We start from the raw sequence: 11602 nt of genomic DNA, 5'->3' as shown, positions 1-11602 counted from the left end.
TTTTGAGGGTTGTTGTTGGTCGAAGTATGAGACTACACAAAGTATTGGAGCCTTCCCTAGTGAGTTTTATAGTTTTGTTGAATTTTATCCAGAAGATTGTCTCAAAGGTTGTTATGGTGGAAATACTATTTGTCAATATGTCGAAGAATCTTACAAAGTCGAGATATGTCACAAAGATTTTGGTACAGAAGCATTGGTACTATTATGTCTATATTCTAGAGCTACGTTTGGACACATCAAGTTTAAAGTTATGGTTTTGTAAAAAGTTCAGCCACAAGATGCTGCATGTAAATTATAACAAAGAAAAATCAAATATGAAGTTGGACAATAACCGATCATGTGAATGGTTAGCGAGTAAGACTACTCTTCGGAAAGCGTTGTCAATCTCCCTTCTGCTATATTTTTCTTTGTGTATAGCGCATACATCTGCGTATGTAATAATTGTGTTACAGTAGTTCTGTAAAACGTCTTTGTAATGATCTTTGAGTTTATTGAAAGTATGATTTGTGGAAAAAAAAAATTAAGAGAGTAACCAAAGGGGGTGTCGAAATTACCATAATACTCTCAGGTGGCTGGAGGTGGCTGGCCGGCGGGAACTAGCTGGCCGGAGGTGGCTGGTCGGAGGCGGTTGGCCGGCGATGGCTGATCGGAGGTGACTGGCCGGAGTTAGCTGGTCGGAGGTGACTGGCCGGCAGTGGCTGGCTGGAGTTACCTGGTCGGAGGTGACTGGCCGGAGGTGGCTAGCCGGAAGTTGCTGGCTGGAGCGGTGGTAGGAGTGGTAGGCGGTGGGTGGTGGTGGTAGAGTTAAATTGGACATTAATATATATAATATAGAGAAAATAAGGCATTGATAATGGTCATAGAGTTAATTATAGATTTTTTTTTGGTTATTGGTGCCAAATTTCCTTGTTTTTATTTGTTTCGGGTAGAATGTAATGATGGTTTGCGTTATCTAGGAACCGAACCGATAACTACCCAAAAATAATTCGGTTGTTTGATTAATTATCCGAACCAAAAACGATCCAATTAGATTCTTATGAATAGTATCGAAACCGAACCGAATACCCGAATGGGAAGCCAAACCCATTATTATTTTGTTCTCTTCTTCTCAAAAACATACACAACTGGGGAGAAAATAAAAAAAGAGAGGATATGTCGAACGTGGCTGGAGACCAGAGAGAGTTGGTTTCTCCGCCGCTGAAGAAGGCGAAGACAGATCCGGATGCGACGGAGTTGGTTTGTCCATCAGATCCGGAAGAAGAAGAGATCGAAATCCCCGCAATGCGAAATCTCCGGACAGGAAACTGGGACGATCCTGAATATGCAAAACAGCGGAGGCTCTTTCAGAAGCAATTTAAAGAGAGTGAGGTACGGTCAATAACCGTTTTCTATATATAATTGTTAATTAGCATCAGATGTTTAGTTTTTGTTTTGTGGTGCTTCAGCCTTAGTAGTTTATAATATGCCTTCTTCTTGTTTTTATTTAGGGTTATGATGTTGATTGGGATAGTATGGACTACAACTTCCCGGGCAGCATAGTCGATTCGAGAAGAGATTATGATGATCAACTTAGCAATAAGGAGTTAATGAAACTGCTCATAAATACAGCCATTGACGAAGAAAACGAAGAAGCTGTCAGAGCTGCTAACTCTCTTGCCTATTACATATATTTTTTTCTCTCAGCTTTCTAATGTGGTTCCTCTTTTTCAAACTTACAGTCTCTTTTTGTGTGTGTGTATTTTTTCCCTAGCAGGGAACTGAACTCAAGCTTGTCAAGTATGTGACTGCAAATGTAGTGGCCGCCAAAGGTTTTCTGTTTTTTATAACATTTTGGGCAAAGGATCTGTCTGCACCAAATCCAGAGCCAAAATGTTACCAAGCGGAGGTGCTCTGGTTTATGGGTGATGCCGATGTTTATGAATTCAGGCTCAGGCCAACGAAATAATTTGATCAATGGGTGAGGTAGGTACACTTCTTATATATATGGCTTCTTCTTCTTCTTCTTCTAATTATTAACCAGTAAATTTTTCTTTTTTGCATTACAAAATGAGAAATTACGAAAGAGGAACACATTTCAACCCTATGAAACTAATAATAGAACTAATTGTTGCTTGTGCTTTCACGGTGACGGAACTGGAATCTAATTTTAGTAAATCGGTCATCACCTTCTTGTTGTATAGATGTAGTTTTGGAGTATTATCTTTGCTTTGAATGTTTCTTTGAGATTGCATTCCTTAGAGAAATCCTTCCTTGTGAGTTGTCAGCTGGGTCGCGCCTTGTTGACTATTTGAATCTTGGATGCATACAGGTGATGGTGATGGTGATGGATGAATCTTGGGTCACTTCCAACTCTGTGGTCTTCCCTTCCACTGAGAAGACTCTTTGTCTGGAACATTTTACTTAAAACTTAATTATGTATCTTGACTTGTATGTAGTTGGTCTATAAAACTTAAACTTATCTAGATGTGTGAAAAATTGCAATCCTGATACACTTGTGACTGATGAAAATGGTTTGTTACATTATGTTACATAATTGGGATGATGATGGACAGATTCTTATCTTTTTGTGTGTTTTGGTTTTGCTCTGCCAGAGAACACAGCTTAAATATGTCAAATACGTCAGTGCAAATCTAACACCCTGCAGGGGTTATAATTTTTATATTACATTTTTGGCCACTGATCTTAAATCGTCAATTCAAGAGCCAAAATCTTACCAAGTTAAGGTGTACAACTTTCGTGAAGAGATCTCTGTTGATATGGTCAGGGTTAAGCCTACATAATCATCAAGTTTACGAGGTCCGTATACTGCTCACTTTAGCCTTCTGGTTTTCTTGTTGTAACATCATCACCAAATGATTCATTCTGGCTTCTTATTAAATTGGACTTGGTTTCCTACAAGATTAGCTGAATTTTAATTGTAACCTTTGGTTCATACAGGTCATTCCGAGGCGCCTCAAGTTGCAATATGATTACTAGAATTAGATTGGCCTTTAAAAACAATATATCTTGCTAAATAAGTAAGTGGCTTTCGTTCTCTACTCTAGGAAATTGTCGGAATCATCAAAGTAAGAATAAAGCAAAAAATAAGGATCAGAACTACATATATCCATGAATGTATTCTTATTTTTTGTAACACCAAAGGTATTCAAAAATATGATGAGAGCATAAAGAACTCTCTCATCTTCGTCAAAATTACTTGATAACAACTGTCTTGGTTTCTGTTTATGTTCTTTATATGATTTGCCAAAAGAGACGAATCTATTATTAGTTTTCTACATAAAGTGAAACATTACAAAGGACACAAATGCAAGTAAAACGTATTAAGAACAACAGTACATAGAAATTTCCAATGTTTTTAAACCCGACCCAGAAAATAAACGGGACAACCTTTTGGGTCAGCGGATCACCGGATCGATCCAGTCCGATCGTGGGTCATTAATTTACTGAATTTCAATATATATATATATATATGTTTCTATTTTGGTTTTATGAATATCCAAACAAAAATTTTCCATATCTATCAGTTATTAATTAATATATATTTTTGAGTAATAATAATTATAAAATTTTAGTTCTTATCATTTTAAATCCAAAGTAGAATAGCAAGATATAATAGGAGAATATCAAAGTATTAATCAAAAAAAATTATTTCTATCTTCGACTGAAAAAAAGAAGGAAAACAGTTACACTCAAATTTGATCCCACATCGGAAGATAACAGAGAAAGCAGTACATGATTTCTTCTTTATATATGCTCGTTAAGTTACATAATTTTGTGTCGAACTTGACCCGGACCGTCGGTTAAACACCGGTTAGCGGGGTTTTGCCGTTTTTTTCCGGTTTTATCCGGTTTTCTTAGTATCCAGTTTTTAAGTAATATCCGAACCGAGGTACTATCCGGTTCGCGGTTAAACTGGTTCGACCGGCCGGTCCGGTCCGGGTTTCAAAACATTGAACTGGATATACTATTTCAAATTTCTGAAGAACCAACGTACCATTTGTACCTATTTCTCCATACTGCAAAACAGGTGGCTTCAGCTCTCTAGGAGATGGTAAGATAATATTATTAAAGGAAGAGCAAACAACGCTAGGAAAAAAAAGTAACTGGAGGCATTCTAATATAATGTTCTCTGAGGTACTAACGCTTTGACTCCCGCTTATAGCCAAATAGAGGATCAACCTCAGATCGAGAACCTTTGGGATGACACCTACCGGGGAGAGTGAGCCCAAAGATTAGCCTTTCATCTGGTGGACATAATCCATCAATTAATAGGTTATTAGAAGAGTTTGAAATACTCTGTTACAAAACAGAGTCTCCATTCTTTTGTCCAAGCCACAAAGCTCTACAACCTCCTCCTGTTCTCAAATTCAACCGATATATTCCAACATCAAAACTTGCGAAAGATCAATGAATCTCATGAAACATTCTGATCTAACTAGTTGCAACGGAACTATATGGGATTATAAATGCCTAAATGGATCTTTTACTAGTTGCAACGGAACAGGAAGAGGTAGAGTTCAAAACTAGCATGGAGTATCAGAAAGTAAAAACAAAATTTATTGTAAAATATCACGTTAATAGATGATAGAAGCAATTAAAAGGCTTAATAATATTTACTTTCAACTTAACCAAGATTTTTTATGAGAGTTAACCGGAGTTGGTTTAGTTTATTTCTTTGGCTTTTGTCTATATATTATGTCGAAGAGAGTTAGACAAAGTTCATGAGTATTTTGTGAGGAATTAGGGGGGAGTCCCATCTCAATATTTTCTTACACGGTACACCCTAGGTGAACTGAATTCTTTGGACCCCGGTCCCTTGGCATTCGCTAATAGAATTCTCAAGCTCTTTATAATCCTTTTCTATTCTATTTTGTGAGATACACGTAACATTAGATTTGGTTAGGTACAACTTTAAATCTAACAAGGTTCAATAATATGTATATAGATAACTGCATTTGCTCAAATCTATAAAATAATAGCAACAGCAGTTGTGATTGTATTTTTTCATTAAGAATTATGTTGTAACTATTTAAAATATATTATAGAGTTACGTCTGTTTATTGTAAAGTTGTGTCTTCTCATCATATTTTATTGCATTTTTTAATCACTACTTTCATTTTAAATAGTTGTGTCTATTAAATATTCATATCTGTTGAACTCTATATATATTTGTTTCTTCTTCAATGATATCATTTTTGGGTTATGTTGAATCAAATTAATTTGAAAATTAATATCTAATATTCAATGTTATTCTATAATCTAACTAAAGATTTTAAAAATAATTATAGCAATATAGAAATATTTAATAAATTTTAAATATATGATTTACAGTTGCGTCTATTTATCTCAATTCTTTGTAAAATATGTATTTTATTTTACAAGATGAGCATTTTTACTATAATTTTCTTTGATACAGTTTCATTAAAGATTAAATATATTTTATATTTATAATTATTTTTATTAAAAATATTACATTTACTAATTACAACCATTTGTTTAATATACTCACCAAGATCACTTTGTCATAACAATTTTGTTACTAATAATATAAATATTAATATCTGTTATGATGATTGTAACTTTTTTATCATAATTATTTATAAAATATCTTATATTTATAATATATTAAAAAAAATTTTGGCAAGATTGCCTCGATTCAGTATGACTTCTCATTCTATAGTTTTTTGAGAGTTATGTCTCTTTACCATAATATTTTATATCATAAATAATATATTTGGTTTTCATTTTGATGGTTGTGTTTTTACAAATATTTTATGATTAATATTTGTGTAGTTTTAGTACTATTTATTATTTTCTCTTTTTTTAATAATTTTTATTTTCTAGAATCACATACTCTTAAACTATTCTATTACTTCTTATAAATAATTTTAAATTTAATTTAATTTAATTTTTTCTTTTGAAATACTTTGCCCGCGATATCGCGAGGGTCTGATTCGTAGTAAAAAATAATAATTCAGTCTCCTTTTCCTCCTTTTTGTTTTGTGGATATCCATTCTTTTCTCCATAGTAGACTTAGACAAAAGTGACAGCTCAAAACATGGCATCCTTGAGGGAGGTGAATGTTCTTACAAACGTTCAAAACAAGAGTACACTCATGTCAATATAAGTTTATCTTATGAATCGCATTATCGTATGAACCAAAATTAAGGACAATGTTATTATTGTTACATATATAATATAAGCTTCCTCTTCTTCTCTGTTTATGGGTTTCATTTATTTTTTATGATGAGTGTCTTGCAGATATTATTAGAAAATACTCCCTTTATATCATAAAAAGATGAAGTTTTAGAATATTTTTGTATCACAATAGATTATTTTCTTTAGTATATTTAATGCATTTTTATTCTCAAAATCAAATAACTAATTAATGTTTTTACTTATACAATACATAATTAAATGTATGCATGCAATTGAATGACAAATATTAAAAAAACATAACTAAATAATTACCAAAAGGAGTAGAAAAACAAAAGTAATTAATAATAATAGATATATTATTTTCTTAATTTTTGTTGAAAATTCTAAAACATCATATTATCTAATACAAAGGAAGTACATAGTTATATAATAATACAAACTATTGTCCTTTTGTTTCTTTTTTTATGTCTCCTAGCACACGACTGAGATGATTAACCGTTTCGTCGTTATCGACCATGTTGATAATGTGGATCTTGTGAGATAAGTGATGAGACATCCAGTTGTTGGAGTGTAGCCACAGTGAAATGACTTTAGTCGACATAGTTACGTAAATATAGTTGACTATCAATGTGTTAAAGAAATATATATATATAATGATGATAAAATATTAACAACATATGATTGTTTGACAACCAGGGAATCTATCATCCCAAGTCATTAAACTTTAATGTACTCGAATTCCATGCCGTTCTCATCTTGGGTTTTGGAGTGGATGAGCATGGATTTTATTGGATAGTCCAAAACAGTTGGGGTGAAAGAGGATTTGGTCGCATTCACCGAGAATCTAGGGAGACGTTCACTTTTTGTTCAAGTCAATTATGGAGTGAACGTCTTCCTCTAGATTTGCGGTGGATGCATGCGATCAAATCTCCTTCTAAAAAAATCACATTCAGATTCAGATGACTTATTGAAAAAACTTTGAAAAATATACGCTCTAACTAACACCACGTTAATTCCAAATTTGAATGTTGTTTACTAACATAGCAGAGATTAACACTACAACAAATATGTACATTGATAGCAGACGGATATAGCTCATTTTCCGTCACTGCTATGAAAGATGAGATTTTTTTTCGCTTACTTTTTAATAGCATCTTATTAACGCTATGATAGGAAAATTATGTAGCGGGAAACAAAAGTGACTTTTGTCCGCCAATACTTAGTGAAATTATTCACTTAATCGCCAAATAAAAAAAAAACCCAAAAACTCGACACACTCTCTCTCTCTCTCTCGTTACAACCTAAGCTCAACCTAAGAAGATTTCTTCTTCTAAATTCTCTGTGTGTGCTCAAATTCTTCTAAATTTCTTATCAATTCTTCAGTTTTATCGCCGTTTGTGAAAAGCCCCAATTTCGCCGTTTGTGAAAAGCCCCAATTTCGCCCTAAATCTCCATATCCATCGCAATTGATAGCTCGAATCCATTTTTGAGGCATGTCTTTCTTCTTCCTCCTAATTTCGTTATTTGTTTCGATTATTTGTGATTTCAAACAGCTTTTGATTTCGATAAGGGTCAGATTTAGTTATCTGTTTTGTTAGGGTTCGATTTATCTAGATTTATTTCGTTATCTGTTTTTTAGGGTTCGATTATTTACAGATTTTGAGAATGTGGAGTTTCGAATCCATCTGTTTTGTTAGGGTTCGATTATTTACAGATTTGACTCAAAAATAGCTTTTGGATTTGAGTATTTGCGCCTTCATAAACTGAACGATTTTTTTTTTTTCCCAAGTGTTGGTGATTGAAATGTTGGGGAACTGAAGCTTCTCATTTCTCTGTACTCACACAACAGGTTAGTATCACTCAACCAATAGTTAAACATTATTATTACACACGAATATTGGTGATTGCTATGTTTTGTCCTTTGAGTCTGATTCGTATAAATAGTGATTAGATTAGTGAGATTTTACACAGTTAGATATTGGTTTAAGAGCATCTGTATGTGTCTGAAGTAGTGCAGTATTGTCTGAATTGTTGCTTAATGTGAGCTTTGTATAATATGTATCTCTATTTTATCTATAAAGGTTAAAATTTATATTATAACATATAATGATGATGACGAACCTGAGTTTATTTGTACTGTGGAGGCCCAACCTGTAGCAACAGAACAGCATGTGGAGGCCCAACCTGTAGCAACAGAACAGCATGTGGAGGAAGAGGAGCATCATTCCGAAGAACCACAAACTCAACAGCAACCAGAAGAACCAGTAGGAGAGTTTGTGTTGTCTGAAGAACATGAGCAGCCTGCTACGCGTAAAAGAAAACGAGGACCAACAAAGATGAAAAACCTAGCCAAGGATCCATCTGTTAGAGTGAAAGTTGATTACAATGTACTTGGAGTAGCGGTTGGTCTAGGGTCAGTCAAGTTGGCATCATATGTAGGGACATTGATGCGAGAACACATCCCTATCAACATACCTAACTGGAAGAAAGTGAGTCCAGATCTTAAAACACTTCTCTGGAGATCTGTTCAGGTAACAAGAATTTTTTTTTGTTTTTAAAAAGTCTCTCAATTGAACATGTTTACTTTTATAGTTATGGTGTGAGTGTAAGTGAATGCAGGCAAGGTTTGAGCTTGATGAAGATTGGCAAAGGATATCTGTGATTCACCAGATGGGACATTTGTGGCGATCACACAAGTCTGTCACGGTGAAGGCTATAAATTTGGCTGCAAATAACCAAGAGAGGATGAATTTGAGACCACCAAATATTGGTCCTGTTGATTGGCAAAAATTTGTCAAACTCAAAACTAGTGCTGCATTTAAGGTAATTACTTGTGATTATAATTGTTTAGTAGTTGATTGGTGATTAGTAATTAACATGTTTCATTATTAGGCCGTGAGTGAGAAATATAAAGCAAAAAGAAAGAATCAGATACCTCACACCACTAGTCGTAAAGGGATCAGCAGACTAACAGAAGAAATGGCAAGCATATATACTACAACTATGTTGTTTATTATTATACATAGTGCTTGTACTGTTACTGAAATTTTGTTTTCTGGAACAGAAAGCTGAAAGTGAAGATCCTTCCAGCGTGACAAGACTAGATGTTTGGATCAAGTCTCGCACCAAAAAGGATGGTACACCAGTAGATACGAATGCAGCTGATTTGATTGTAAGTCTGAATAGAGTTGTACACCAGTAAATAGTGTGTTATCGACTAGTAAAACCTGAAACTGTCTTTATGTTTTTCAGCAAAAAGCAGCTGAAATTGGTGGAAGTGATGCTCCAGCATTTTTAACAAATCCAGATGAAGATCACCTCGCCAAGCTTTTAGGACCTGACAATTCTGGTAGGCTGAGGGCAATGGGTAGAGGCATGAGTAAGACCAAATTAGCTTGTTTACAAATGCAGAGCAAGTGTATGGCTGAAATGGAAGAGCGGCAAGTAAAATTAGTAAAACAGGTCAATGCCTTGGAAAGTGAACTTGGCAGAATCAAGAATCAGGTTAGATACTTAAGAGTTCTCTACTATTCATCAGCCAGTTAGAGTAATATAAATTGATGTTATTTTTGTTTATGTTACAGAGACCAGAAGCTGAAATGGATGAAAACTCAGCTGCAAGAGTAACATATTCTTACTTCTTTTCATATCAGCTAAGTGATTCTTCTTAGTGTCGTTTATGATTCTTAGTTGCTCATGAAATTGTTGCAGAGTGTAAACAAAAGAGCACATCCTAAGTGTGTGTTTGTTGATTGGTCTGACATTGATGAAAATGTTGGTGAGGGTCGGATTCTTTCTTCTGATCCGGATGACATAGTGAATGACTGTCGTCTTGGCCCTTATGATCTCAAAGTGTTAGTTGAAGCTGCATATAAACCAGATGCATTTCTATGGAGACCTGCACAAAAGATCTTTCATATGAAAGAAGCTGTTGGACATATAATCGCATGGCCAACTGATAAGTGTAGACTGGTAGACAACAACATCCAAATGGAAGACATTGCCCCTATGGTATTTATAATTTCTAGCAATGTGTTAGCAATGTATTACCCCTGTCTATAATGCTAATTAATTATATTGGATTTGTTTACTGATTGTGTTTAACAGGGTATACAAGGAAACAAATGTAAACTATTGGATTTGTCTAAGGGTGACGTCATTGTTGCTGAGGGGCGTTGGGAGACACAAGAACCAAGTGCGTTGGTTAACGGAATTCCTCTTGGACCAAAAGCAGTTAAAGTATTTGTGGATTCAGTAAAGCAGCCTGATACATCACTATGGAGACCTACAGCTGAAATGTCATTTCTTGAGGACTGTTTGATGGCTTACGTATCTTGGCCCCTGAGTAAGGTTGATTTTGAAAATCCCTCAACTCCAACTGGTCAGAATGCTACATCACATGCTTCTTTGTCTGCATCAAAGGCCAAGTCTGCAGCCACAGCTTCTAAGTCTGCTACAGAGTCCAAAACTTCAGCAACAGCTTCAAAGGCTGCATCGCAGGCCAAATCTGCATCTATGTCTTCTAAGTCTGCATCTGGTTCTGAGTCTCCTGTTGATGATGCAACGGGTCCAATATCACCAATAAAGAATACTTTACCATCACAGTCTCCTCTCAGGAAGTCTCCAGTAAGTGTTTTCATATGTTATGAAGTTGTTTTTGTTAATTATATGATGACTGATGGTTTATATTGTAAACATGGCAGCGCATTAATAAAGTTATTTCCAAGGAGAATAAGAAGTGCAAGTTGATGGATTTAACTGAAAAGAATAGGGTTGTGGCTGAAGGACGATGGGGAACAAATGATCCAGAACATAAGGTTCACTTTACTCGCTTGGGTTCTAATGCAGTTAAAGTGTGGATAGATGTTGTGAAGGTGAAAAATGTAAAAGTTTGGAGGCCATCCGATGAAATAGAGATTATTGAAGATGCACTTAGCTCCTGCATTGCTTGGCCAGAGAACAAGGTCATTATGTCTTAAACTGATGGTTTTATTGTGTAATGTTAAGTACTTGAGATTGCTTGTTTATTTTGGATGTTCTTGAGACTTTGATGGTAAACTGATGTTCTTGAGACTTTTGTTATGTATTTTGGATCTGAGACGTTTATTAATCAGATTTTATGAGATTTTATAAAACAGGTTATGTGTGCTATAATCACATATCAGAAAATGCTATAAAAGTACAGGTAAACGTTATGATAAAAGAATATACCATAGCACAGTAAACAAGATAAAACAGCATTTCGCAACAGCTATATTAGATATGTATAACATAGCACGAAAAATTAAATATTGTATAAATTTTTGCAAAATTATAATCTTGATAATACAGCAGTTTATTAGAGCTATGCTATAAAACTATAACATAGCACGAAAAAACAAATGTTGTATAAATTTTTTCAAAATTATGATCTTGATAATATAGCAATTTCTTAAAGCTATGT

The 11602-nt window shown here is 34.5% G+C and overlaps 2 protein-coding genes across 2 annotated transcripts; both read left to right on the top strand.

Annotated features, from left to right (window-relative positions):
- Positions 1 to 1068: 1068 nt before the first annotated feature.
- LOC104732080 (uncharacterized) lies at positions 1069 to 2561 on the top strand. Its single transcript, XM_019234258.2, has 4 exons — positions 1069 to 1368; positions 1488 to 1634; positions 1754 to 1962; positions 2309 to 2561. Exons 1-3 carry the CDS (start codon positions 1153 to 1155, stop codon positions 1943 to 1945), a joined length of 555 nt encoding a protein of 184 aa, XP_019089803.2. The 5' UTR covers positions 1069 to 1152; the 3' UTR covers positions 1946 to 1962; positions 2309 to 2561.
- Positions 2562 to 4474: 1913 nt separating this feature from the next.
- On the top strand, positions 4475 to 11294 carry LOC104725405 (uncharacterized). The gene is made up of 10 exons (XM_087476974.1): positions 4475 to 4543; positions 8241 to 8690; positions 8779 to 8982; positions 9052 to 9141; positions 9224 to 9331; positions 9412 to 9663; positions 9744 to 9782; positions 9871 to 10170; positions 10267 to 10785; positions 10863 to 11294. The coding sequence occupies exons 1-10, from the start codon at positions 4475 to 4477 to the stop codon at positions 11136 to 11138; spliced, it is 2307 nt and encodes a 768-aa protein (XP_087333100.1). The 3' UTR covers positions 11139 to 11294.
- The last annotated feature ends 308 nt before the right edge of the window (positions 11295 to 11602 follow it).

Source organism: Camelina sativa, chromosome 12 (genome assembly GCF_030686135.1).
Source record: "Camelina sativa cultivar CO46 ecotype springtype chromosome 12, ASM3068613v1".
Taxonomy (NCBI): Eukaryota; Viridiplantae; Streptophyta; class Magnoliopsida; order Brassicales; family Brassicaceae; genus Camelina; species Camelina sativa.
This window is presented reverse-complemented; position numbering and strand designations above follow the sequence as displayed.

Coding starts and splice junctions, on each gene's coding strand:
- LOC104725405 (XM_087476974.1), top strand. CDS start 4,475: ATGGATCTTTTACTAGTTGCAACGGAACAGGAAGAGGTAGAGTTCAAA. Junction 9,664..9,743: donor TTGGCAGAATCAAGAATCAG/GTTAGATACTTA, acceptor TTTATGTTACAG/AGACCAGAAGCTGAAATGGA. Junction 9,783..9,870: donor ATGAAAACTCAGCTGCAAGA/GTAACATATTCT, acceptor AAATTGTTGCAG/AGTGTAAACAAAAGAGCACA.
- LOC104732080 (XM_019234258.2), top strand. CDS start 1,153: ATGTCGAACGTGGCTGGAGACCAGAGAGAGTTGGTTTCTCCGCCGCTG. Junction 1,369..1,487: donor AGCAATTTAAAGAGAGTGAG/GTACGGTCAATA, acceptor GTTTTTATTTAG/GGTTATGATGTTGATTGGGA. Junction 1,635..1,753: donor ACGAAGAAAACGAAGAAGCT/GTCAGAGCTGCT, acceptor TTTCCCTAGCAG/GGAACTGAACTCAAGCTTGT.